This window comes from Schistocerca cancellata, chromosome 2 (assembly GCF_023864275.1).
Source record: "Schistocerca cancellata isolate TAMUIC-IGC-003103 chromosome 2, iqSchCanc2.1, whole genome shotgun sequence".
Taxonomy (NCBI): Eukaryota; Metazoa; Arthropoda; class Insecta; order Orthoptera; family Acrididae; genus Schistocerca; species Schistocerca cancellata.
The window spans coordinates 168,569,006-168,591,881 of NC_064627.1; the positions used below are offsets into that span (position 1 = coordinate 168,569,006).

Consider the following 22,876-nt stretch of genomic DNA (forward strand, 5'->3'; position numbering starts at 1 on the left):
TCATATCTTTTGATTGCACTGACTTAGAAGCTTCACTTTTTCACACCGCCATGGGACAGTAGACATCAGTATGTGAAATAAATTTCAACTTGATACCCCTACTTGTTTATGAGGAAAAGATTTTTTGACAGTCAGACAGAAAGACGGATAAGAAAGTGATCCTGTAATGGTCCAGATTTTACCGATTAAGGTACAGAATCCTAAAAATGTGCATGAATTCCGCAAATACAGGGTGAAAAGTATTTAAACCGACAAACTCTGGGAGGTTTTAGGCGATATCAAAACAAATATTTTTCCCTAATGTCATTTTTTTCCTATGAGGATTATTTAAACCGGTGGTGGCCGTATTACGCTCTTCATTTGTTAGAGGTCGTATTACGATCTTCACTTGTTAGATGGCGTTTTACGCTCTGCAGTTGTAGGCAACTGCTGTCCACCAGTGTAGTAGTGCATTGTCTCTGTTTACTAATGGAGCGATACACCTGGAGTGAGTACACTGACATGGTTGGTGCGTACTATGTAGCGCACCACAGTGGACGACCTGCACAGCGGGTTGTTAATAAACAACAGTATCCTAATCGTCGTATCCCGCATCATACGACCTTTGCTGCTGTGTACCAACGTCTGCGTGAGACCGGGTCATTTAGCAGATTACCTGGACAGGGAAGCCGTCACACGGTAAGAACGCTGCAGTTTGAGGAAGCTGTCTTGCAGCATGTGGAGCGGGATCCTTCAATCAGCACTCGTGAAATTGCATGTAACATGGGGACGAATCAGACGAATGTAAGAACAGCCCTTCGAGAGCAATTGTTACGTCCATTTCACTTACAGCGTGTCCACAACCTGGAACCAGTTAATTATTAAAAAAATGGTTCAAATGGCTCTGAGCACTATGGGGCTTAACATCTATGGTCATCAGTCCCCTAGAACTTAGAACTACTTAAACCTAACTAAACTAACGACATCACACAACACCCAATCATCACGAGGCAGAGAATGTCCCTGACCGCGCAGGGAATCGAACCCGGGAACCCGGGGTTAATTATTCATCCAGAGCACAGTTTTCGCAGTGGTACCCAGAACAGTGTGAAATGCATCCTACATTTCCATCCTTTGTGTTTTTTACCGATGAAGCAACGTTCGGTCGTGTTGGAGTCTTCAACATGTACAATTCGCATCTTTGGAGTGAGGATAACCCACATGCCACAGTTACTAGCGCTCATCAAGTGCGGTTCTTCGTTAATGTGTGGGTCGGTTTTGTTGGGGACTGTTTAATTGGGCCGTATCTGCTACCTAGGCCATTAAATGGCAGGCGCTATTACAATTTTCTCGCCAGAGCATTGCCAGAAGACGTCCTGCTCCCTACAAGGCAATGCATGTGGTTCCAACATGACGGGGCGCCGGCACATTTCAGTCGTAGTGTGCGTCGATTCATGGACCATCGGTTCCCAGAAACGTGGATTGGCGGAGGTGGTGCTGTACCATAGCCTACTCGATCCCCAGATATGTCCACTCGGGACTTTTTTGTGTGGGGAGAGATGCGCAACCTTGTTTACGCAACTCCTGTTGCATCAGAAGAGGATCTGGTTGCCCGGATAGTAGCAGCAACAGGAACAATTCAGGATACTCCTGGGGATTTTTCTCATATCAGACAGAACATGATCCGACGGTGTAACCTTTGTTTACGTGTCAATGGAGGCATTTTTGAAAATCTACTGTAATTGAAACTGGGTTGTGTTAATGTGCTGTGTCTTGGTCACAGAAAAATGGAAAAGTGTTCGTTGGTTTAATTAATTTGTCGCCAGAGAAATCTTCCTCTACCGGCTTAAATACTCGTCATAGGAAAAAATGACATTAGGGAAAAATATTTTTTTTGATGTCCCCTACAACCTCCCAGAGTTTGTTTGGTTTAAATACTTTTCACCCTGTAGAGATTTTGCGCAACTCAGCTCGCTCTGTACTGAAGATATCCGCAACTCCGCACACAACGGCGCTCAGGCTTATGTCGTAATCCTTTACTCCACAAAATGTATTTGACACAGTTCGGCGTTCTTGTTCAGTGATGGAAATATCAACTCGCCCGTGTTTCGCACTAGATTTGTGACTGATTTAAGAACTTCCTTGCAGAAAGAGCTCAATCCGTCGTTTTTAACGTAGCGAAATTATTTCATTAGCCCTGTGCACAGCGTATACCAGTAGTGATTTGACGTGATTAGTGATTCAACTGAAAGATATTAACAAAGGTAACATCACAGGCGCAACATACGGCTGTGACGTGAACACACAATCATGTCAGATGTTTTTAACTTTTGACATTTCCTAAAGCACAGTTCTACCACTTTGTAGTGTCCATATGGTCGAAATTGCAAGGTAGATAGTAGAAATAAGTACTTTTATAGTCAAAGACGACCCTCATATCATCTGAAAAATTTTACATGACTCTGAACCCCAGCTACGAGAAGTTCAACAGATTTCTCTTTTGTTTTCCCCTCGCCTAGCCGCTAATAAAGCAAACCAAGGAGATATTTGGAGAGGGAATTAAAGATCATAGAGAAGAAATAAACATAGAGAAGAAATAAACAAATTTAGGTTCTCTGATGACATTGTAATTAATTTAAAGACAGCAAAGGACTTGGAAGATAAGCTGGACGTATTGGATAGTGTCCTCAAAGGAGGTTATAAGATGAATGTCAACAAAACGAAGCTAACGGTCTTTTCGCGATATATATGTAGGAGGAAGCAGTATATTCACTGACTCTTCTAGGAACGAACGAACGGAATTAAGTGTTAAATGTGCTTACCAATGGTACTACCATGCATAATGTGTTTGCTCCTGAGTCATCGATATGAATATTTACCATCCTGCAACTCATGGTAGACGTAGAAATACATAATAAATTGACCAGGTTTATTCACTAGTAGTTCCAAAGGGTACATAAACGACAAAAATTATTCGTGTGATATAATTACAAATTAACAGTTCGCTGCCGGAAATCGAAACTGGGCCCGTTCAGTTGACATCCAGTCACACTGACCCCGCGGTTACCGTGGTGTTCATATCTGTATTGAAACCATCACATGTTAGTACATACATGTCACTTACAGCAATTCACACTATGAAGCATAGCGCCTCTCCTGCTGCCTCTGTCACTAAGAACTGGATGACCATCTGCTTGACACTTTCGGGCTTAGTAAATGTAACGTGCTGCTTTCCTTTGGATATCATCTATTTCCTCTCAGTCAAATCTAGTAAGGGTCCCACACTAATGAACATTACTCAAGAATCGGTCGAACAACTGTTTCATAAGGCAATAGTGGGTTGTATAAAAAAATAATTTGACAGTCAAAGGCGACCATAAGGTCATTTACGAAACGTAAAACTTCATACAGCTGTACTATTACAGATAAAATTCCAAATTGCAGCTGTTACACTCCTATGGGTTGCGGACTGCTTTACTTATCGTTTACAGAGAGTCCAGGAAAAATACAATAGTTAGCACAGTCGGCCTAGAATTGTGAATTTTCCCAAGAAACAAGGTTTCACAATACAATCAAAGGAATTGTCAATTTATTATTATATGATGCGAAAAAATATTTTTTCCATTTGTTATTTGATTTCAAACTTGAAATTGAGACGTTCTCTGAAGTCTTGGAATTCCCGGGACCGATGCCTTGCCAGTATCAATGTCGATAACAGGCAAAAGTCGTCGCGATTCTCGATTCCCGGGGTGGATGAACTGTCTATACACACAATTAAGTTTGTACGGGACCATCAGCACGCGAGTGCTACTCGCACCCGGCCAATTTTTAGAGAAAATTTTCGTTCTTCAATAACATCATAATACTTGAGTAAAAAGTAATTTCTGCAATTCTACACCATACTGACTTCAGTGATGTAGGCTTATAATTATGTGCAGTATGACCAATACAAGCCCTCTTTAAAACCGGAATGTCTTGTTCGTCGTCTCTTGCGTGATACAAATTAAAAAAGTGCAATCAATACTGCTTGACTGTAACTGTACCTACAAAACGTCTCAGAGTCGTGACAGTATTAGTGGTGTACAGTTTATGTGGGGGACTCGGCTGTTGTCTGCTGTTGGTGTTCTGCTGGCGGAAGGCGGCGATAGCTGTGGGCGCCGGCGACCTTGCGTCTGGCGATGTCTGCGAAGCCGCGTGGCCGCCGTCAGCACGAGCTCTGCTGACGCCGCGCCGTCGTCCTCCTCCAAACACTGCTGCTGGTACGAGGGCGCCGTCGCGTGCCAGACAAGAGAAATCGGAGCGCAACGTGCTCGAGTAAACTGCGCTAAGCCGTCCTCACACGGGACGAGTTAACTAACGCTGACGGGGACGCGCACGAGTTCAAATGGTTCAAATGGCTCTAAGCACTATGGGACTTAAAATCTGAGGTCATCAGTCCCCTAGAACTTAAAACTACCTAAACCTAACTAACCTAAGGACATCACAGACATCCATGCCTGAGGCAGGATTTGAACCTGCGACCGTAGCAGCAGCGCGGTTCCGGACTGATGCGCCGAGAACCGCTCGGCCACGATGGCCGGCCGCGCACGAGTTAAGTGACGACCACTTGCTGCCATTTCGTCACGCGCAACACAAAATAAAGATCCCTACACACCCTCCAACCGACCGACCAACAAATCAGACGTCTGTAGGTGCTTTGACCAACAGACCCACCAACTTTCCTTGTCCTGCCATCGGTTGGGTACTACGACAGCCACCGCTTCACTCCCCCCCTCCCCCCGCCACAAACACTATCTGTGCCGTGCGTAGCGATCTCATGCCAACTGCTACCATACAAAAGTTCGCCTTTTGTCACTGAGTCCAGGTTTATATGCTGTTCTAATATACGTGATACAGTGCGAGGTGGACGAAACTTTAATGAAAAAATCTAGAGAAATTTAAATGTTGGAGATGTTTGTGGGATACATCATGCAGGGGAGCACAGCAACAGAGATGCAAGAGATGAAGCACTTGTTCCGTTTTTTAACGAATTCATAATGGTTTCAGGTCACACGTAGAGACAGTAAAATATATTTTATGAGTAAAAGTCTGTCGACCTCTGTATTTCGGTTTTATTTCCGGTACCTATCAAAAATGAAAAGCCAGAATACACACAGATTAGATCTTACATTTCGTTTCCGATATGTACCGGAAATGAAACCTACAAACCGAAACATATATAGTAAACGGACTGATAAGAAATGCAGCCTGTATTACTGACTTCGGATATGAACATCAAAGTGGAGTACTTTCTTACTCTTCCAAGCCGGCCGCTGTGGCCGAGTGGTTCTAGGCGCTTCAGTCTCTAACCGCTCGAGCGCTACGGTTGCAGGTTCGAATCCTGCCTCAGTATGGATGTGTGTGATGTCCTTAGGTTAGTTACGTTTAAGTAGTTCTAAGTTCTAGGGGACTGATGACCTTAGAAGTTAAGTCCCATAGTGCTCAGAGCCATTTTTGACTGGTAGTGAGAAATGTATCGATAGTGTAGTACTGGCAGTTTACGTTTTAAAGTAACTTCTTTGCAAAACAGAATAGCGCACCAGAGAAGAACGAAATGATATTACGCTGTGTTTTAAAATGACTAAGCTTGCATTCGGAAGGTCCTAGGCATCAATCTCCACCTTGCCATCCTGATATAGGTATTCCATGTTCTTCCTAAGTTTCTTCTGGCAAATTTCGAGGTTCTTTAATAGGTGATATATTGTGAAATGGAAACATGCGACCTTAAACAGGGTGAATCACCTAAAACTTGCACCGCAGATATTGCGGAAATGGAAAGTGCTATTGATGTGTGGTTTCCACATAAAGGATTGCTACTTAGGGGGGCACGCTGTTAGACAATCAACAAATTATAATCGTACTTAGAATCTGTACTTCTTGTACAAACATACAATTTTTTAAGTGAAACAATTCCTACTGATATTAACAAACTATAAGAAGGGTCAGTCAGAATGTCAGTGGTGTTTATTGCAGGATTATAGTGTGAGTCCTTTGCGCGATACCATATTTTGGAAAGTTTCCACACCGACACATCTTTGTGGCACTCAACCTGCGTGGTTCCTAAGTACGATGTCGTCATGTTTGATTACAGAGTACTTATGTGTTCGTCCGCCAAGTCAGTGTGTGCCAGTGTAAGCGGTAGGTGGTGAGTGGACGATGTGATTTACCAATGCAGAATAGTCGACAGGCTCATGGTGTATGAAGTGTAGTAAGAATCAATTCGTTCATGTACGGTGTATCCAGCGAGATATCCCAATAGACCTCATCTGTCTCAGCAGTTGTTTATCAACCTCTCCAACCAGTTACGTGAAAGTGGTAAAGTAACACGTAGACAACGTAACTGAAGGAAATAAGTGACGACAGAAGAGGCGCGATCTTAATGTACTTACTGCTGTTGCAGTTGATCCTCACGATAGCCCCAAGTAATCGCACGAGAAGGTGGCATGAGGCAGCAAGTGTCCTACGCATTTTCCATCGACATAGGTTCCATCCCTATCACATCTGCCTCCATCACGAGCTGCATGGAAACGATTATGAGAATTGTGTTAATTTCTCCAGATGTATGATGATACTCCAGAGGTATCATGTATCTTGTTTAGCGATGAAGCCACATTTACCAGTCATGACCACTTAAACCGCCGAAACGTGCGTTACTGGTCTGTTGATGATCCCCGTTGGGGAACGTCGGCGTCCATGTAGTGTAAACGTGTGGTGTGGGATAGTGAACTACCAGCTCACAGGTCTGTTCTTCATGCTCGGGAAACAGAACGCGCACAGGTATCGCAACCTCGTACCAGACCGTCTTCCACGGATGTAGAAAGACGTTCCTCTGCAGACTAGGAGGAGTCTGTTGTGTCAACATGATGGATGTCCAGCCCATATTGCAAGAAGTACTACAGCACGTCTTCACGAATTGTTTCTAAATCGTTGGACTGGGCGCAGAGGACCAGTAAAGTGGCCGACTCGTTCCCCAGATTTGACGCCAGTAGACCTTTTTCCGTGGGGGAAGCTGAAAGACGCTGTATACAATGACATATCAGTTACACCCGATGAAATGCCACGACGTATTACTGCACAATGCTCGGATATCTCCGCTGACATTCTGCCAATTGTGTAGCAGTCGTACCATACCAGACTGGAAGCGTGTATTGGCGATGCCGGTGGTCATTTTGAACACAATCTGTGATGGTCAGTTGTATCGTTAATGGTCAGAATCCAGATCCCTAATGTATGCACTTGTGTTGTTCCTTTTTGTGTGCTACCACAGGTATTGTACAAGTTTCGCTGCGGAAACATTCCAAAATACGATACCTCGTAAACGACCTGCAATAGAACCCTGCAACAAATCCCGCTGACGTTCTGGTTGACCGTTCTTTTAGTTTGTTAATGTCAATTGGAATTGTTCCATTTAAAAAAGTGTATATCTGCACAAAATTACAGTTTCTTAGTATTACTACAGTCTGTTGATTTGCTAACATTACGATCCTCTGACTACGAATCTATTCTGTTGAAACCACAATATTTACGGTGGAAGTTGTAGGTGATTCAACCTGTATATGTTTGTGCAATAACTTATAATGTCGCGATAGCCACAAATTGATACAGACATTCATATCGCTGATTTTGACACATTAACTACATTCTTTAGATGTGACAGTAATTCACAGAGTTTCGTAATAATGTATAAACACTAATTACGAATCATGAAAAAAAGGTAAAAATATGTCAATAAAATAAGCATGCATTTTGCCGGCTTTTATCACGTGACTAGGGTCAGCAGCTATATAAAGCTATTAAGTGAAATAAATTTTCCTTCACTTTGTTCTAATAATTAGAAAATAATGTACATCTTTTACCCAGTCAGCTGACCTAAGCCTCTGTTACCATTTTCAAGTGTAGACAAATCAGAAATGTGCTTATAATGTCGAAATTACATTTACATCTCCGACGAAAATGTAGCAGCTCTGTGTACACTCTCTCGAATTGATTTAGAGGTTAACAAAGACGTACCTCCATACTCAATAACTTCCAGATGTTAACGCAGGATTGAAATTGAGCGTCGCAATATCATTTACTGCAATTATAGAATCAGCATTTTTCATTGGCAGCTTCGGCAAATATCGTATGCATGTTTCATTCTTTCCAAGTAATTGTTTTCGACAGTCTGACTTCTGCTGCTGGAAGTTTGTAATAGAGACGGCTACGCAACATTTGCCTGGTTTACCGCAGGTGCTCCTGTTTGTATCAACAGACAGTTGATGAATGTAAGCAAACAATGAATGAAAAAAGACTTGCAGAAACAGTGCAAGCGCGTGAGGGAAAGGTGGCATTTCGCGAAAGTTCAACAAAAACTTAGCGCGAGGCGAGTGAAACTTTCGTACTCGCCCTGGTGTACGAAATGTGCTTCTGAATCCGATTTCTCCGTTTCTTATTCACTGGAAGTTCTTTCAGAGCGGCATCACGTAAGAAATTGCATGGTCACATTCCTGAACCCGTATTGTAAATGATCGGCTATAACCGGTTCCGACAGGATTGCAGAAGATGACGTTAGCAGACGAATCATGACCTACAAAAGATTAATATAAGCTGATTGACATAATTCTTCTTCAGTGAATAGCTGTTTCGTAACAAATGACAAATACTGACGCACCGCTATAAAATATATATATTGTTACACGTATATAAGATCCCAAAAATTTGTATACTTCTCCTTTATCCTGCTAATAATTTTATTCTTTTTTTTCTGAAGACATTCAAAATGTAACCGCCGTTAAAAATTAAATGTGAGTTGAGATACTACTGCACTTCATTTGATAGTCTTGGTTACCTACTGTTGAGTTCAACTGCTTGTAGTGACAGTGGTGAGCTATTTTAGTCCTTGCTGTTACTTTCTCATCGAGTCTAGTATATATTTCGGAATAAAATTGAGACGCCAGTTGCACAAATATTTTTATTTCGCTTTACCGGCTTCACCTGATTAATCTGTCATCTTCAGATGCTTAGAATAGGTTTATCGAATGTCAGTATCTTCACGGAAGCATACTGCCATTACATGTCGAAAAATGTATATACTCGTATTGGATGTGATTGTTATAAACACACATTTGCGGACTGACAGTTTACAGTGAAGAAGATACTGACATCTGCTAAATCACTATTTAGGTTCTGAAGATGACAGATTAATCTGTTGAAACCAGTAGAGAGAAATAAAAATGTCTGTGTAACTGGTGAACGAATTTTATTCTGAAATGGTGATGGTAAAGTTTTGTAGCTTTTACTACTTTTTGAATTTTTATGATATTTTTTAAACGCTTTTTGAGTACAACATGGTAAATTAAAAGGTAGTGTTATAAGCATTATACAGTTGTAATTTCATTCTTTATACTCAGAAATAAGAAGCACTTTAACATTTTCGCTTAATTTCAACGTACTAAGTACTGTTTTTCAGTGAAGGAGAAACGTGAATGGTATGTAATAGTTACATGAAGATAATAGTTTCTGAAATGTGGCGCTACAGAAATTGGGGAGAAAAGAGCTTTACGACACTAGCTGAACTAAAAGAAGGGATAGGTCAGTCATGGTAACTACGATACATCGTGCAAACATACGACATCATCGTAATCGCAGTAAACATATTCGAAAGCCCCCGGCAAACAGTACTACAATCAACCGACAACTGCGATCGAGATATCTTGGTACCATCACCTGCAACATTGGGTGTGAGCTTGGCCATGCTGCAAGATGGATGTAAGCAGAGTGGAACAGCGAGAATACGTGAAAATAGCCCTACTCGCTGTCAGAAACGCTACTCAGTGCCAGGCGTAACTATGGAAAGTTGTAGGTGACAGGCCCGTAGTCATGCTCATTCTGTCGTATGAGAGCCACGGTATTCTGGAGTCACCCTGTTAGGGACGGCCCCACCGTCAATGACAAATACTACCGTAACTTTCTGCTGTACCACCTGCGATATACACTTCTGCGAAAACGTCTGGCACTGCTGTGTAATGCAATTATACTCCATGATAACGCTACAGCCCATAATAGTGCGGGCGTCATCAGGAACTGCGGTGGGGGTGGAGAAAGCTCTCCCACCCACCCGAATCACGGAATCTCAGTCTATGCGACTTCGACCTTGTTCCACAGCAGAAGAAACCAGTGCATGGGAAGGACTTTGCAAAGAGGTCGAAAATCCTCACGACATTTCGGCGACAGGCAGCACACATTGATGGCAATGACAATAGCATTCGTCGCCTTTCCCATCGTTGGCAACGCTGTGTGGATGCACTGGTGGACTATTTTGAAAGTCAGTAGAAGATTTTGATTCATTTTTGTTCCATTTGTACTCGTGCGCAATAAATGTGCACAGAGTTCCAATGAGCATGTTACATTTCAATTTTTACCTCCTGTACTGAAATCCTGTTTTATGTTGGCATTCAGATACACACTGCCTTACCGGTTCAGTACATATCGTGGGATTTCCTTGTCGCATTATCACAATATATACCATCATTGCCAAGAGTTAGGGAATGTCCCTCGTGCGTATATTCACGAAAATAAATTAAAAATGACGACGACAGCGTGATATTGTGCCTGTTGGACACATCTGACCCCAAGTCCAAATCCTCCGGTTCCGACCAAGTGTTCTGGAGGTTTCTCTTGTTTATGGGGAAAAGACCGGATCTAGTGTGCCTTTCCAAACATTCCCGGCTAACAACACCCGTGACCCACTGCCGCATCGTTGCGAAAAGAAACCAGAGCACTATAACAGCCTGTGCTGGTAACTCGTATAGGAAATGAAAGACGAGGTAAACGTGGTTCCGATATCTTCTTAAATTCACTCAACGGAGTCAGTTTGATTCTGTAACGAAGGGTGCTCCAAGGCAATTTTTGTATGACGTTTCATATGAAGTGGGAGGAATAAATAAGATAAGGATCGGCAGAATGGCCAGTTATCTGAAATCGTTAATCAGTGAGCGCTTATGAGCTAATAGGCAGGATTAACAGTTTTAAGTGCCAAGTCCACTAAAGAGCGCGCAGCGTCCAGCGTTAGCTGGAATCAACCAGTGCCAGCCAGCCCTTTCACGATTGGGGCAATCGATTCTGGTAAGCTCTTTAGTGAAGCTGCCTTCAGCCGAGAACTTTTCTGCAATCTGTGAAAAGAAAAAACGCTCCGATTCTTTTTTAATGCTTTATTACATAAGTACTGTAGTTTGGTGACTTAACATGATAACTTTTAACTGGCGTCACTTGTGTTTAGATGTCTATGTTCCTTCGTCTGCCGGTGTATCAGTGGTTGTGTTGCAATGTTACTCCACGCTGGGTTTCAACGGGGCTCGTTAATTTCACTCGGCGCAATCTTATCGCCTCTATAACGCGGAACTACGAGCGCCCACCGTAAACTGGTGTGGTACAAGGTCGTCGGCCTTAAGTTCTTGTCCGAATAAATCGATGTACTTAGCGACTGGCGGACTCGTAGAGAAAACGGAAAAAAGGAGTTATCAGCACAGTGGTTACTCATTTCGGCCTGACAAATAGTGTCCAAACAGTGGTAACATGAAAACTCGGGATAAAATAACCAAGCGGTTTTGAAAATTGAACACCGAGGAAGACACATAACTGAAACGATGTACAACACTCTCTGCGTGACAATATATATATGCGATGACTATGACAGAATTGTGTATGATCTCGGCCTTTAAGGCGACAGAATAATGTGGTGCCGTGGTTAAGAAATCGTTCAGTATTTCCATTAGTATCCGACAAAACTTTTCGCATGCTTTCACTCTTTTGGAAACAAAGGTTTCACACTGTGTTTATATTTGTCACCAGATGTTTTCGTCTTCATCTGCTGTCGCAGTAAGCAGTACTTAGCCGTTTCTCGTTCAAACGCTATTTTAATTTTCGGTTTTTTGCCGTGCCGTTTTCTTTTTATTTTTTTCATGCGATTATAGTCACGTAGGACGGTTGATGTCGGTCATTCGATTATTTGTATCCTTCGGCTTGTGAGTCTGTTTCGCTTTCTCCTGGTTCTCCTGTCTCTCGTCTCACCCTTGTGCAGGTAGCCTAATTGTGGCTCATGAGTAATATCTGAATTACTTCCCAGGCGATGTGTGTGGGTTCTGGTTCCTTAATCAATTCCTTCCAGGTTATACGTCATTAAAAGATAGACAAGCGTTGTGCGACCACGCATGACTGCGGGACATGCACTGTGATGACAATTTTGTCCAGTCTGTTGCGATTTACAATCATTTGCAATGTTTAGTGGTAAATAAACGCGTTCTAATTCCCATACGCTATTGCGAAAGTAATTTGATAACATCAGTCAAAACACACTCTAGGAAATAACACGATACTGGAAATTTAGAAGGTGCAGCATTCGCTTGAGACTTGATTATCTGTACATTATATCTTGCTTTTTTATCTATGAATTTATTTCGCCTGACATGGTTAGGTCCTCCACGGCCACACACATCTTTTTCTTCCTCAGCAAGGTAGAGCCATAATATTAGAGGCGACCAAAATATTTCCGTTTGAATGCGTTTGTACACCGTATTTGCAACGCAGCGCGACTCCGATGCGGGTATATAATCACCGACATGTAGGCAAGAAATTAGTGTGGCAATCGTATCGTTTGGACGTGTGTACGGTGTACGTTGGAATGTGAACTACGGCGACATTATTACCAAATGCGTCCAAATACGACTAACTTGCTGTTATTCTCTTCATGGCTGCTGAAGGACAAATGCCGTAGTCATCTACAGTGGGATGAAGAGTGCATATGTGGCAGCATGTTTGTCGTTAACCACCGCTATGGAATGGTGCGCGCGCTGATCCCGATTCGACAGAAGACATCGATCGATCTTGGGCTCTTTGTAGCAGGCGACGTTAGTTGGTGTCACGATTGGGAACCGGAGGCGAAATCGTCGACGATGCAGTGGTGTCATCCATAGTCCCATTGTCCCAATAAGTTCAAGAGCTAGCCATCTGCTGGAAAGGTGATGCTCATCCTGTTCTTTGAATACCGTGGCCCAATTCTTCTAAGAACTTGGTGTCTCCATCGCTGGGGAACGGTACTGCACAACACTAGAGCAATTACGGCCTGCAGAAAGGGATAACTGCGACAAGGAGAGCTGCTGCTTCGTGATAACACACATCTCGATATTGTAAATGTCACGACACAGAAGTTACGCCAGTTCAAGTGGGAGATACTTCAACATAAGCCCTATAGTACTGAACTCTCCCCATGCGATTATCACGTCTTCGGTCGCTTACTAAGGACCTTGAAGGGTCGACGGTGCCTGCCGAACGAGAATGTGCAGCAGACTGCTACGGACTTCATTACGCAGCATAACAAGGTATTTTACCAATGTGGTATATCCAACCTGGTGCGCCGGTGCAATGATTGCCTCTGTGCTCATGGCGATTTTGCCTGATTGGTATACCGATTCTGGACTGTAAGACTTTCGAATGGAAACACTTTGATCACCCCTTATAAGTGTAGTACATGAACAGTAAATAGTTATAATAATAATAATAATAATAATAATCGTAAGAATAATACCAGTCAGATTAAAGGTCATGCCTCTTAATCGAAGTCTTAATCCCGTGTGATGGGAACATTAAAGATAAGGCGGCACTGAAGAAAATGAAGTATTATTATCTGAGGTAGCTTCTTCAGAAAGCTGGATGTGAACTGCAATTGACTTGATTACACCAAACAATGTAAGCTATGTTGTGCAAAACAAAGACAACAGTAATGTGACAATATGCGGGATGATAGGGGGTATTAGCACAGATATTTCTATTGGTGACAATGTATTGAACGAGGTTACATCAATATTTACCTAATTTGCAGACTAATAATTATAGCTATTAGTAGTAGAATGTTTTTAGGTTGGATATCATCTACAAGAACATATGGCAAGCAAGCCATTAATGCTTATTTTTCCCTGTGCGGCAGGTTAGGTGTTGAAGAGTGGACACACGGATGCAAAACGATTAATTTATGCTGAGACGAGCAGTCGACTTAGTTGTGTATGACCGAGCAGAAAACATCGCGTAGTAAATTATGTGACGTATTTGTGGGAAGATTGGTTCTAACGCAGAGAAAAACAACAAACTAAAATGGGTACATGTTAAAGTACCTATGATAGCTATATCTGCAGTTATACCCATAAGACTCTCTACACCAAAACGATATCTAATGGAATGTATGGCAGCAACACGGAAGGAGTGAACGTTGGAGAAGAAGCTGATCGTCAGAGAGAAGAGCGTAAAAGAGTAAGATTAGCAGAGGAGATGGAGGGCTGAAATAAACGTTGACAGTCAAATGTTTTTTATTCCAGTCTCTGATCACAATATCAATTCTTTAGACGATGAACGGTTTCAGTCCGTAATGACCATCCTCAGATCTTTTTTACATGATGTCCTAAAGTGATAAGGCCATAATGGCATCGTCAAAACATATAAATATAATCAGCACAGCATCGTCATATGGATCTAAAATAAGGTGTAGAATAGGTCACATCGTCCACACAGTGATTATTGCAATAATGTGGCCTATTCTACACCATATTTTAGATCTATGTGACGATGCTGTGCTGATTATATTTATATGTTTTGACGATGCCATTATGGCCTTATCACTTTAAGACATGGTGTAAAAAAGATCTGAGGATGGTCATTACGGACTGAAACCGGTCATCGTCTAAAGGATTGGTGTTGTGATCAGAGGCTGGAATAAAGAACATTTGACACTATTGGATCACTGTTTGTATACGAGATTATGTCGCAGCTGGTGGAACGTTCACAGTGTTGACAATATGCCACGAGTAATAGTTTGTTGTTGAACATATGGAAGCTGGGACATCCCGTGATAGAGGAGTCTAATCCCCTCTTTTATGCAGAGTGGCTTTGAATAGTAACTGGGTAGTGTGTTCAAGATTCATATGGGCTGATATGAAGAAGGAGATGGGGAAAAATTAGGTGTAATGCATAGGCAAAAATAAAAATTCAGGACATATCAGATCTTGAGTTGTTGTTAGGGAATGCTGGTAGATGTCTGATATGCGGTGAGGGGCATTGACGACACGTGTCGTTTCTTGAAAGCTCTTTAAATTTGCCGGGGCAGGTGGGTGTATTAACAGCTTTCTGACTGATTTGACATGGTCCACCACGAATCTCCTTCCTGTGTCGACCTTTTCATGCCAGGGTACTGTTGCACCTAACATCCTCAATTACTTGTTGGATATATTCAAACCCCTGTCTTCCCCTACAGTTTTTGCTCTGTACACTTCCCTCTAGTACCATTGAGGTTGTTTCTCGATGTGTTAATACATCTCCTATCTTCCTTTCCCTTCTTCTTGTCAATGCTTTGCACACATGCCTCTCCTCGCCGATTCTGCAGAGAACCTCCCCATTTCTTGTCTAATGTGACCACCTGGTTCCCCATGACGGTTAACTGAATTTTGTTGCTTTGTTTCAGAGAGAATTCCGCTAACATGGCCAGGTCACTGCTCCCATCGCAGCTTCTCGCCCAATGTGGGAATTCGCTACTTGTGCTCCTGCTGGTCTGCCTGCCCGCTGGTAAGTCATATCACGTCTGTATTCCAACAAGACATGTGTTTTTGTACAAACTCCTGACAGTGTGCTCGTTGATACATAGCAGAAGAATAATTGTGTAGGAAGCCGAAGCCCAGGATTAATACAGGGTTATTTGCAAGTACAACCAGTGTTTCAGGAGACGATTGCTAGAAGCTACATACGGAAAATAGACATACATCAGTGGATGGCATCTCTCCAAGTTTTCAGCTCACAGTTCAGGTGCTCAATATGGGCATTATTTGCAACGTAGCAAAGGTCAATACGATAATCAAATTCTTGCCATAAACGTCCCAATACGTCATGGTGCATATCAGATACCATATTAGCTTCCTTGAATTTCTCCCAAAGGTAGGAACACACGATCTTTGACATAAGTAGAACTCTCATGGCTCCAAGCGAGGTGAGCATGAGGGCCATTGAAGAACAGAAGATTCATGATGGGAAGTACGTCCCATCCAATGCTGAGGCAGTTCGGCATTGAGGTAATGGCAGAAAATATGGTGGAGCACTGTCTTACTACAAAATGAGGTCCCACTGTCTTTTTTATAATTGTAGCATAAGTCACTGCAGCAGCATTTCCGGGTAAACGAAACCAGTCACAGTTTTTCCGAAAGAAGAATGGTCCATATACTGTTGAAGAGGATATGGCAAGAAAGACGTTAACTTGAGATGAATCACGAATGTGTTCCACAATCTGGTGTGGACGTTCTCTGCCCTAAACACGTACGTTGTGAGCACATGGAACATGGCTTCGTCACTGAAGAGCAAGTGTTTAGAACTGGCTTCCTTCAGTAGACACGGCAAGCCACTGCAGAAGTCAGACCTGCAATGGTTTGGGTCTACACGCAGACTTTTGCGTGGAAGCTTCTCGCTGGGAAAGGTGGTATACGACTGTTGTGTGTGTGACTATGTATACAACGGTAAGGGGAGGTGGGCTACAGAGTGGCAACTGTCGTTGCGTGGAAGACTGCGGTTCCCTGATAAGGAGCGTCGTGTATTTCTGACGAAACGATTCCCGCACACGGTCTAACTTCCCTGCAAACGATCCTGATCGGCCTGTTTGCTTCGCATAACATAAGGACCCAATCTCACGGAATATGTTGTCCCACCTTTTGTCTGTTCTGTCTCTCTGAGCTCTCACCTGTTATATGGCACGAAACGATGGCTGAAACGTTGCAGCTGACTCACACGTAGCGCATTCAAGAACACAAAACGCACACGTTTTTCTATTATACATCGTGTCCTATCATAGCTGGCCCCCTCCCGCCAAGGTGCTACGAATCGAAACTTGGAAAGAGGTTTTACCCACTTTTATGTATCACTTTTCTGTATGTCTTCCAGTTTTCACGCAGTAGTTTTCTGAAACACCAGAAGTTCTTACGAATAACCCCATAAATTTGATGGGATAAAGCCTTCTCCTTCGCCACAATCAGTAGCCTCAAATATGAACTACATTGGCGGATAAAGCGGATTTTTACGTGTAAATGAGTAGTGTATATTGTCTGCGTATCTAATCGAGCATTTGCAATAAAACATAAACACTAATCACACGGAGCTTCTCGCTGGGAAAGGTGGTATACGACTGTTGTGTGTGTGACTATGTATACAACGGTAAGGGGAGGTGGGCTACACAGTGGCAACTGTCGTTGTAGGGAAGTGGACAGGAGCAGATGTGATAAGTGAACAAGTTAACGCAATAAACAGAAGATTTACTTAACCTGTGTTCCTCCCAGTGACGTAGACTCATTGCAGATGACGCAGCAAGAAATAAAGTCCAGCTCTCAACGTCAACAAGAATTAAGCTCTCTGACCTAAGAATGAACGATGGTGTCGGAGCTGCGACTGGGCTGTCTCTGCATAGCTTCACGTGGTGAAGTGTCTCCCAGCGCAAGAAGGCTGAGTGACAGTCATTCTGTATTACTACTTCAAAGGGGGCTCGTAGCCGAGAACCACTGGTGGCATGTCCAGTGGGTGCGCATCGTTGGTTCCGCCGGATCCTGCACAACAGCTATCGGCGTCTGATGGAAACTTGCAGTTCCGCTGACACCTTTGACGCCTGTGATGTGGTACTGATATGCGATACCACACTGACAACAATACAATGGGGCAAAATATTTGTGTCTAACATCAGAAAGAGCAGGAGACTTGCGTGCTTTGCTCTGCACTAGTGACTAGAGTCACAAATCAGTCTCAGGTAGGGCTTGCACAAAGTAAGATGGATCTGGCGCAAAAATGCGTTTTCATACTGAACACTGGACGAGTCCATCCCATCGTTCTGAAGCTATGGACGCCTCAGTCGCCTGAGCCTACAGATCATCCCATTTTGGGTGTCTTCGTTGCTCTCTCTTTTTTGTAACTAGCATGGCTGTGCAGCTAAAAGAGGCAAATGAGGAAACAAAAATCTCATTAAAAATGTGCCTGAGAGGACTGCAGGAACCGCTACCTACTGCAATGCCACAATAACGAGAATAAAAGGAGATGGGCAAACATAGCTAGAAGTACTTTCCAAGCCTACGTTACTTTAGAGAGATACAGCAGAAGAAACTTTTATACTTGAGCAATAAAGGCGAACAGGTTGCCAGAGCACTGACACATAACTTCCACGTGACACATGTTCTTTATTTTTCACTAGCTGAGCAACCACTGCTTCGCTCGCGTGGACTGTATATTCCAATTAAGACCATAAAGCATAGACTTTTCTGAGTGTAGTTCTGACCAGAACACTATCGATAGTTGGAGTCTGAAGTTTTTATTAATCCAGCCTTTTGAGTTATTGTAGTGATATTTCTATAGAACCTTTCAGCCTTTAACACGTTTTTCTTTATTTCGAACCAAGATAATGAAATATTTTCATAAAATTTTTCATTCCCAGTGTCACGCCTTGCGGGTTGAATTTCCAAAATTACTGAAATACGTATTTCTTTATTTATGGCGGAGAAGTCATAAACCACATTTTCATAGATGTAGCTTTGAAAATGCTGTAGTACTTATTTAATAACCATTTCTTTAAAAATCTTTCACGTATTATTTCATCGCCTTAGGGATTGAATTTCCAAATATGTTGAAACAAGTATTTTTTTGTTACTGACCGAGAAATCAAATACCATTTTTCGTACTTCCAGCTTCAAAATTGCCTTAATAGCAACATATTTTCAGAAGACCTTTCATCCCCTATTTCACCCCCTTAGAGGTCGAATTTATAAAAATTGCTTTTCAAGGGATACCTACCACATAAGATAGACACCCTTTCCAAATTTGATCCTCAGCGATTTGGGCTTGGCAGTGAGGGGTCAGTCAGACATTTCCTTTTATGTATAGAGATTGCAAGTGTCGTACTAAGTAACGCCGTTCGCTGCGCTACATTTTTACACCTGTTTTGTTTTTTAAGACCAGTTTTGCTTTGTTTGATCCTTTGTTTATGCAACTACTTTTTTTTGGTACACTAGGGAGAAACTATTGACTTTGAATTTTTACTTATGTATTTGGCGATTTCTTGGTTGAAATAACATACCCTGTTAATATTATTGTTTGCAGACCCGCTAGCTTAGCTTACAAAGTACACGTTTGTACCTAGGCATCATCTGTCGAACTGTAACTCACCTACTGGACAGTGACCATTCACAATAGAGCCCGCAACACTAATGTGGTCTCCTCCCTAACACCCGCTGTGCAGCTACAGGCCAAGTTATTTCACGTGCGCCCTACTATTTACCTCAGAGTCCAAATTTTAAATTTTTGCGAATGTATTTATTCTTTATAAACACGTGCTCTTATAAGTGGAACCCAAAACGTCTGAAAATTTCCGGCTGTGTCGTCCAGTAAATACTTTATTGACAGCCATCGTCCATGTGATGTCATGAGCGCAGAGGAGTCATCAGCGAAATGGAAATGCTATCCATTTTTTTTTTTTGGTTTGTTTCAGTTTGCAGAGCTAAAGAAAATATTTTTTGAAAAAACGCCATATTTCATTTCAAAAGCTACTCACTGTAAATGAGTGCAATACTGGTATTTGTGTATACATTGACTTTACAATGGTACGGGCATTACGCAAAGGCAATGTACTATAGTCCCTACAAACTACAGTACTGGCCATTAAAATTGCTACGCCACGAAGATGACGTGCTACAGACGCGAAATTTAACCGACAAGAAGAAGATGCTGTGATATGCAAAAGATAGCTTTTCAGAGCATTCACACAAGGTTGGCGCCGGTGGCGACACCGACAACGTGCTGACATGAGGAAAGTTTCCAGCCGATTTCTCGTACACAAACAGCAGTTGACCGGCGTTGCCTGGTGAAACTAGATACCTCGTGTAAGGAGGAAAAATGCATACTATCACGTTTCCGACTTTGATAAAGGTCGGATTGTAGCCTACCGCGATTTCGGTTTATCGTATCGCGACATTGCTGCTCGCGTTGGTCGAGATACGATGACTGTTAGCAGTGGGTTCATGAGGGTAATACAGAACGCCGTGCTGGATCCCAACGGCCTCGTATCAATAGCAGTCGAGATGACAGGCATCTTACCCGCATGGCTGTAACGGATCGTGCAGCCACGTCTCGATCCCTGAGTCAACAGATGGGGACGTTTGCAAGACAACAACCATCTGCACGAACAGTTCGACGACGTTTGGAGCAGCATGGACTATCAGCTCGGAGACCATGGCTGCAGTTACCCTTGACGCTCCATCACAAACAGGAGCGCCTGCGATGGTGTACTCACGACGAACCTGGGTGCACCAATGGCAAAACGTCATTTTTTCGGATGAATCCAGGTTATGTTTACAGCATCATGATAGTCGCATCCGTGTTTGGAGACATCGCGGTGAACGCACATTGGAAGCGTTTTATTCGTCATCGCCACACTGGCGTATCACCTGGCGTGATGATATGGGGTGCCATTGGTTACACGGCTGGGTCACCTCTTGTTCGCATTGACGGCACTTTGAACAGTGGATTTCAGATGTGTTACGACACGTGGCTCTACCCTTCATTCGATCCCTGCGAAACCCTCCATTTCAGCAGGATAATGCACGACATCATGTTGCAGGTCCTGTACGGGCCTTTCTAGATACAGGAAATGTTCGACTGCTGCCCTGGACAGCACATTCTCCAGATCTCTCACCAATTGAAAACGTCTGGTCAATGGTGGCCGAGCAGAAGGCTCGTCACAGTACGCCAGTCACTGCTCTTGATGAACTTTGGTACCGTGTTGAAGCCGCATGGACAGCTGTACCTGTACACGCCACCCGAGCTCCGTTTGATTCAGTGTCCAGCCGTATTAAGGCCGTTATTACGGCCAGAGGTGGTTGTTCTGGGTGCTGATTTCTCAGGATCTATACACCAAAATTGCGTGAAAATGTAATCACATGTCAGTTCTAGTGTAATGTATTTGTCCAATGAATACCCGTTTATCATTTGCATTTCTTCTTGGTGTAGCACTTTTAATGGCCAGCAGTGTACACTATTTCATCGGGGACCTATTAGTGTGGCGTCCAGACTTCACCTTTGTGACATCCTGAGTGCTGTAGGCAATTTCAGTGAGGTGTCTCAATGAGTGTGAAGGAATGGCGACCCATTCGTCCTCAGCTGTAGCCAGAGGTGGGAATGATAGTAGACGCTGGAGTATGGAACCAAGTCGGCGTTCTAACTCATCCCAACGGAGTTCCATTGAGGAGGGGCTGGTCAGATCAGTCCATTTCTGGGAATGTTACAGTCCACGAACCATTGTCTCACAATGGACTGTGGAAAAACCGAAAAAGAAGAGAATCGGAACATTTAACGTGTGGTGCCGTAGAAGGAGGTTGAAAATTAGGTGGGCTGATAACATAAGGAATGAGGAGGCTCTCCGTATAATCGGCGAACAATGGAACAGACCAAAACACTGAAAAGCAGAAGAGGCAGGATAATAGGACCTGTTTTAAGACATCAGGGAATAACTTCTGTACTGCCAGATGGAGCTGAACAGTGTAAAACTATTGGGGGAAGACAGAGATTAGAATTCGTTCAACAAATAACTAGTGACATAGGGTGCAAGTGCTATTTTGATATGAAGAGGTTTGCGCAGGAGAAGAATTCGTAAAAAAAAAAAAAAAATTCTGGGACGGATCAGGCATCTGCTTATGATAGCAACCAAAACGTGAGTAACCCACCTCCCTGCTAACGTAATGGAACTGCATACCTGAATAATAGGTGCCTCCATACTCTTCTATGACGATCATTAGGCGTCAGACAAATCCTGAACTCGACACCACTGACCCAAGTTGCGCACCATGTGTTCCATCGCCCACCTCATTCGCCCACCATACTGCCTGAAGGTTTCTACTGTTGATCTTGTTGTTCGTGAGTGACGCCTGAAGACCAAACTGATTGACTGGAGGCGACTGCGTACTGTATGGATTCAGTACAGCATCTCCAGTCGTCTCCAAAACGAGAACGTTCAATACTGCCTCATTTTCATCAGAGTGCACTCAAGCCACAATTTGTACATAGCGGTCATCAGCCGCTGTTGTTGAACGTGTTGACAGTGACTGGTCATTAGGAAACAGGTCTTCACTGTTTTGTGTCTAGCGATAGCGTCTGAATGTTCGAGTGATGTCGCTGTTTCGTATACCAGGTTGGCGGGCAATACCACTTTCTGAGAACGTCTCTTGTCCTAAACAGAGTAATGTACACAAAAGACGCAGCGTCCTGTTCAACAATCAAGACGCAGAGATCTTTACTCAGCTGCGCAAAGAATGCAGTTTTACCTTTACATCTACATCTCATCTTATGATGTGTACCACTTTGCTGTTCCAATCGGGAATGGTCAGCGGGAAGAACGATTGCTGGTGAGATTCCGCGTGAGCTCTAATTTTTCTGTAATTTTACTTTCGTGAAGTTTTAGATGGATATAAGTAGGCGAAAGCAGTATATTGGTTGACTCTTACACCATATTTATGGATGTCCATCTTACTGCATTGGAGACAACACGCTGCCGAATATAGATTCCTGATGAAAGCTAGTCCACGTGTGCTAGTACCAGGGATCCCACAGTAAATATGCCAAGGAAGTGAAGTAGTCTTTTGTTAGTGGTGGGCCCTGAGGATGGCGGTAATGTGCCACCGAAACTAGTAGCGTGATAGTAGAAAAGCTTTCTCAAAATACAGCTGGAGCGATACTTTTTCTCATAAACTACTTCTTCTTCGCTTTGATCGCGTCTAGTTCGCGGTCCAACGTACTCAAGATTTTTGAAATTTATTTCGTTTAACCCTCT

At 43.0% G+C, this 22,876-nt stretch overlaps 1 protein-coding gene across 1 annotated transcript in view; it reads left to right on the forward strand.

The window, feature by feature from the left end:
• LOC126144345 (uncharacterized) overlaps window positions 1-22,876 on the forward strand; it is a 117,835-nt gene that overhangs the window by 62,152 nt on the left and 32,807 nt on the right. Inside the window, exon 2 of the mRNA XM_049915485.1 lies at window positions 15,503-15,603. Coding sequence (XP_049771442.1) covers window positions 15,519-15,603 — 85 coding nt within the window. The 5' untranslated portion in view covers window positions 15,503-15,518. The remainder of the gene's footprint in view (window positions 1-15,502; window positions 15,604-22,876) is intronic.